Source organism: Neovison vison, chromosome 4 (assembly GCF_020171115.1).
Source record: "Neovison vison isolate M4711 chromosome 4, ASM_NN_V1, whole genome shotgun sequence".
Classification (NCBI taxonomy): Eukaryota; Metazoa; Chordata; class Mammalia; order Carnivora; family Mustelidae; genus Neogale; species Neogale vison.
The window spans coordinates 13,401,924-13,407,407 of NC_058094.1; the positions used below are offsets into that span (position 1 = coordinate 13,401,924).

Here is a 5,484-nt window from a genome sequence, read left to right on the forward strand (position 1 = left end):
GGGGACTTTGGAGGCAGCCTCTGACTATGAGTGCCAAAAAAGTTGCAAAAGCCCTCTGAGTCTCTCTACTTCATTGTTTGTAAAACAGGGTTACTAACTTGCCTCCTGGAGCACTTTGGAGATAACCTGAGTAAAGGGCCTAGCACCTGGTAATAGTAGTTAAGCAGCAGTGGGGTAGCATGGGTTAACCCAGCTGGAGTTTCTTCATCTTCCTTCCACCCCCAGCCCTTACCCGTTTGTATACTTAACTTATCTTTAGCCACTGGCATCCCTTTGCCTTCTCACCAGTCTACTGCCTGTTCATTCTTTCATGTAGCAACTCTCTCTGGCCCTATCACAAATCTCCAGGAAGCATCTTATAACCCTGAGAAAATAAAGACCTTAAAGCCCCAGACCCATTTTAACAAAGAAAAGCCCTCTCCTTTCTTAAATAACTTCTTTTCCCATCTTTGTAAATTCATTCCTTTGAGGGTGAAATGGTGGGACTCGGAATTGACGGAAAGAGAATGGAAAAAAAAAAAAGGCAAGAAAAGAAACAAAACACTCACAACTTCTAAGATTTGGCTCAATTATATATTTGCCAGGTATTTTATTTTTTCTAAAAACAATAGAAAAAATCAACTTTAAAAAGGATGATGTACTTAAATAAAAAAAATTATGGTTTATAATACATGGTTTGAATTCTTGTATAACTGCTATAAACGTTTTATTAAAGTTATTTACATTTAATGGCCATATTTACATGGGGAAATGGGGTAAACTTTACGATTTTTAAAAACAATTCTTAAATACAAATCTGTTAAAGGAAAAAAAAAAGATGGCAAGCATAAAAAAAAGTTCTTTTATGTCCAAAGTTCCATTTGAGGCAGTTTACATTATGGCTAAACCTTTCAATCCTAAGACTTAGCCAAGGTTGTGAGGTTGCACTTGAACATGCATTTGAAAAAAGTTCAGATAGGAGAGGTTGCTACAGTTCTGTCAGAAGGAACCTTTTTCCTTACTTTCTCTTAGTAACAAATGAGAATTCATGAGCAATCCCAGTTCCTCCCTCCCATAGGTGGACTTAGGCACCCGAGTTCCTTAGCTGTTCAAGTTTGTGTTTTAACTGTTCTCGCCGCTTCCGCAACAAGTCCTTTTCTGAAATGAGCTTCTGCTCCTCTGTCTGGACAGACAGGATATATGCGGTGGCTTTTTTAAGGATGACTACCTTGGGGGCCTTTTCATTGTTTTCCAACTCTGGGATCTGGTCTCGCAGGGCAAAGAAGCTCCGTTTCAGCTCGTTTCTCCTCTGGCGTTCTAAGACGTTGTGTGTCCGCCTCTTGTCATTCTCTTCTGTGTCTGAAGACCGGGGGCTGGCACATTTGCGGTTGTTGCTGATCTGTTTGAGGACTCTGCCACTGTCCAACTTAGCCCTCTTGGCAGCTGGATAGTCCTTCCTGGTGGAGGGGGGCGCTGCGTAATTGTGCTGATGGGTGGACACATGGCATCTCTTAAGAACCAGCGGGCTGTGAGGGGGTTTGCTGTGGCTTCCTGCCGAGGGTGACCCAGATTCTGACCTTTTGGCAGGGGGCTGCCTTTTTTCCACAGAAACAACATCAATTTCTTCTTCATCCTCTTGTTCTTCCTCTTTAAGAAAGGAAATAGAAACCACCCGGTTAGCCACGTTTCCTTAAAGCTATCAATGACTAGATTAAATGAATGCTGTGTAAATAGAAGGCATTATTATGTGAGAAAGAGTCCTGGCACCAAGTCATCCCCAGAGAACCAACTAGTCTATCAATCCTGCTCTTGCCATGAAGGCCCGAGTCAGAACGGGAGAATGACAGCCAGGTTTATGGCACAGACAAGAAAATTACAATTTACCAGGATAAAACGTTGATGCCAATTCTTACCTAAGACTTAATGAGGCTTTGGACACACCCAAAGAAAAGCACATTTCCCAAGCACCTCCTATTTTTAAGGGATTTTACTAAGAACTCTTCAGGTGTTGCAAATAATAGCTCCAAATCTCTTGGTAGGACTTTAGCAACTCCCTATTTTACTGGAAGTGCAAAATGAAAAAAAAAAAAAAAAAAAAAAAATTCTTGGGCCTTTGCCAAAAAGTTCTAGGGGTGGAGGAAGGAAAAAGGTCCAATTTTGGCAAGGATTTGCTTTTAAGTGTTCAAAACAGGCTAAACAGATCCTAACTCCTCAGCCCATCAGTCTTTAAGGCACTTTCACTGGTTCACAGCTCCCCGTGGAGAGGCTACTCTGCCTCTGTCCACTGCCCTGGTTTATTTTTTGGTGGATCTGTAGTCCCCGAAATCCCAACAGTTTCTTAAAACATAAGAGGGAGGCAATTCATTCATTCTCAGGGATCAATCCTCACTTATCCCCCTTCACACACCCTCACACCCCCTTACCCCAGGGCAATTAAAATGCTTAAGAAAAGTAAGAGGGAGTGGATTGAGTAGCAAGATAAGCTAGAAGATTTAAAAACCCAAATGAAATTCCTAAGGGGAGGGAGGGAGAGGAGGGGGCTGGCCAAGGGGGCAGTCTTAGAAGGGATGGGAGGGAACCCTAAAGCCCAGTGTTCCGGGATGATGAGCTCCCAGATCCTTCCAGATCTAACATTTCCCTTCCCAAATCTGAGTAAAGAAAAAAGGCTGGGTCAGCTAAAGTGGTCAGTTGAATGAGCCCCCCGAGAAAAATCTTTAATAAGAGACCCAGTCGCCCCCTTTGACAGGCCTGGAGGGGTTCAGCTTACCGGAGTCGCTGCTTGTGGTGGGTGGTGTTTCCTCGTGGAGCGCCAGGGGCTCGGGACTGGCCCGCGGGGACGACTCGGCCGAGGAGAGCAGAGAGTCCGAGGACGGAGAGAAGGCGGTGGAGTCCGGGGAGGCGCAGGGCTTGGGCGAGCTGCTGTCGTTGAGCGGGTAGGGGAAGACCACGGAGGGGTCGATGCACTCGGAGGCGGCGGCGCTCAGGTCCTGCAGGTACAGGCTGGAGGTGGAGCAGCCTCCGGGCCCGCGGGCGGGGCTCGGGCTGCTGCTGTCCTTGCGCGCAGCCTGGTAGGAGGCCAGCTTCTCAGAGACCAGCTTGGCGGCGGCCGAGAAGCCGCTCCACATGCAGTCCTGGATGATGATGTTTTTGATGAAGGTCTCGTCGTCCGGGTCGCAGATGAAGCTCTGGTTCACCATGTCCCCTCCCAGCAGCTCGGTCACCATCTCCAACTGGTCAGCGGTGGAAAAGCTGCCGCCGCCGCCGTCGTCGTCCCCCCTGGGGGAGAAGGACGCGACTGCAACGTAGGAGGGCGAGCAGAGCCCCGAGCGGCGGCTCGGGGACAGCGGCGGGGTGGGCAGCAGCTCGAATTTCTTCCAGATATCCTCGCTGGGGGCCGGCGGCTGCAGCTCGCTCTGCTGCTGCTGCTGGTAGAAGTTCTCCTCCTCGTCGCAGTAGAAATAAGGCTGTACCGAATCGTAGTCGAGGTCATAGTTCCTGTTGGCGAAGCTGACGTTGAGGGGCATCGCGGCAGCCTGCTGAGGGGGGCACACAAAAGGGGGGGCGGTCTTGAGTTAAGAGGGTCTGGGTGGGTGCAGCCCCGCGCAGCGCGCTCCCGGATGCCGAACCCCTCGCTCCCCTTCGAGCGCTAGACAGAGAAGGCTGGTGGCGGGAAGAACGGCACCCTTTTACCCCCCCTCCCCGAGGTGGCCCCCTGCTATCTGGGACACACACTTGGCGAACCAGCTGCGGAGCGCCCGCGGAGATGGCGTCTCCCCCTGGAGCCCGGAGCGCGAAGGCCGGGAGTCCGCCCCGCCGCCGCCGAGCAATCGAAATCGGCTTTAGCTTCCTTAAGCGGCCGGGGGAGGCGGCAGCGGGGAACACAATCCGCCAAACCCGAAGGCGCAAAGTTTGCGCCACCTGAAGGAGAAGGCGAGAGGCGCCGCGGAGGGAGCGGCAGCGCGCGGCCCCCTCCCTCGCTGGGCCCCTCAGCGCCGCGCCCGTTCCCACTCGCGCCCTCGCCGCGCTCCTTCCCCCGCGGGCGCCGCCGCCCTTCCCAGCCCCCCCCCCCGCCCCTCCATCTCCAACCCCAGTGCGCCCCCCTTCCTTCCTCCGGCTTTTCTCCGTGGCTGTCGCCGGCTGGTGGGGCGAGCCTATACGCCGGCCGTAACACCCCCCCCAGATAAATAAAAGGGGGGTGTTAGATAATAACAAGGGCACCTCCCTTCAACACCCAATACGGCGACGCAACTGCGCCAGAGCCCCTGCTGCGATTCCGCGCCCGGAGCCCGGCGTCTTCCCCTCACCCGCAGAGGGTAGCAGCTGTTCTGGAAAAGCCCCGAGTCCCGCTCCTAGTCGTCCCTCCGCATCTCAGGGGCACGGGGGACACCAGGGGCGGCGGCGGGGGAGCCAAGGATGAGTGCGGAGATTTGCCCTCGCTTTCCCCAAGTCCTTGATTCAGGAGAAATCGGACACATCCCTGCCAAGCCTCCCTATCCCTGGTCCTCGCGCCTACCCAACACCCAGTCCCAACCAGTACCTTGGAAGCCCAAGATCCCTATTTTTATTATTCGTTTAAAAAGCCAAATGCCAACTTCTTAAAAGGAGCAGGGGGTGAATGGGAAACGTCGCGGGGATCGGCGGGCGGGACGCGCCGCAGTGTCTGTCTCCGGCTGTCAGAAATGCGGTAAGACAAAATTTAAATGCCCTTTCCGAGACGCGGAAAAGTCAGCGGCTGCGGAGCTCTCCGGCTCCCACACGCAATTTGTAATTCTTACTCCCAGGAGCTCAGGATGCACAGGGCTCTGTCCACCGCGAAGTACAGCAACCCCCCCCCCCCCCAAGCAAAAGCAATTAGTGCAATAAAGCAGGAATGTCCAGCTGGTCGGGGGCAGCGTCCATACACATAAGCAAAATAAGCAAAAATCTCTAAAGACGAGTTTTAGGAACGCACCCGTTGTCCCTCTGCCTTCTCCCCTCCCATCTTGACAAGCCACTCTCCCCCATCCAGCTCTGGTTCGTCCTCACCCCACCCCGGGCTACCACGACTACTCTGAAAAAAGTGTCAATAGCACACGAATGGCTGAGACGACACCCCAATTCGGGCATTGGACTTCGACTCGTCGCGGCATTGCATTAAGGCGGTAGGGAAAATAATTGACAAGACAAATAGATCCAGGTGCTTACCGGGTTTTCCACTATACGAAGGAAATCCAGCGTCCAAAAAGCAGCGAGGAGCGCCTTTCAGATGAGCCGGTCGCGGGCAGCGGCGGGGAGAAGTGTCTTCCCAAATAGGCAGAATAGCCCCTCCGCGTCCGGAGAGTCGCGCTCTCGCTCGGGTCTTGTAAGTTCCAGGGGAAGTGTCCGCCCGCAGCAATGGGCAAAGTTTCGTGGGTGCGGCGGGGGGCTGTGCCCGGCTGGCACGGGTCGGCGGGCCGGGTGGGATGGGGGCGGCTGGGCCGGAGGCGAAGCCCCTTTTCGCTCCGGATCTCTCTTCCCCGGGCGCCC

General features: G+C 53.3%; 1 protein-coding gene across 2 annotated transcripts; it reads right to left on the reverse strand.

Annotated features, from left to right (window-relative positions):
* Window positions 1–554: 554 nt before the first annotated feature.
* On the reverse strand, window positions 555–5,251 carry MYC (MYC proto-oncogene, bHLH transcription factor). 2 transcript variants are annotated; one of them, XM_044244950.1, is made up of 3 exons: window positions 5,164–5,251; window positions 2,747–3,512; window positions 555–1,626 (listed from the first exon to the last, which is right to left on the reverse strand). In XM_044244950.1, exons 2-3 carry the CDS (start codon window positions 3,501–3,503, stop codon window positions 1,064–1,066), a joined length of 1,320 nt encoding a protein of 439 aa, XP_044100885.1. In that variant the 5' UTR covers window positions 3,504–3,512; window positions 5,164–5,251; the 3' UTR covers window positions 555–1,063. The 2 variants fall into 2 exon arrangements, with proteins under 2 accessions (XP_044100885.1, XP_044100884.1); XM_044244949.1 differs by having other exon boundaries at window positions 2,747–3,515; window positions 5,164–5,250.
* Window positions 5,252–5,484: the final 233 nt, after the last annotated feature.

Coding starts and splice junctions, on each gene's coding strand:
- MYC (XM_044244950.1), bottom strand. CDS start 3,503: ATGCCCCTCAACGTCAGCTTCGCCAACAGGAACTATGACCTCGACTAC. Junction 1,627..2,746: donor CACCACAAGCAGCGACTCCG/GTAAGCTGAACC, acceptor CCTTTCTTAAAG/AGGAAGAACAAGAGGATGAA.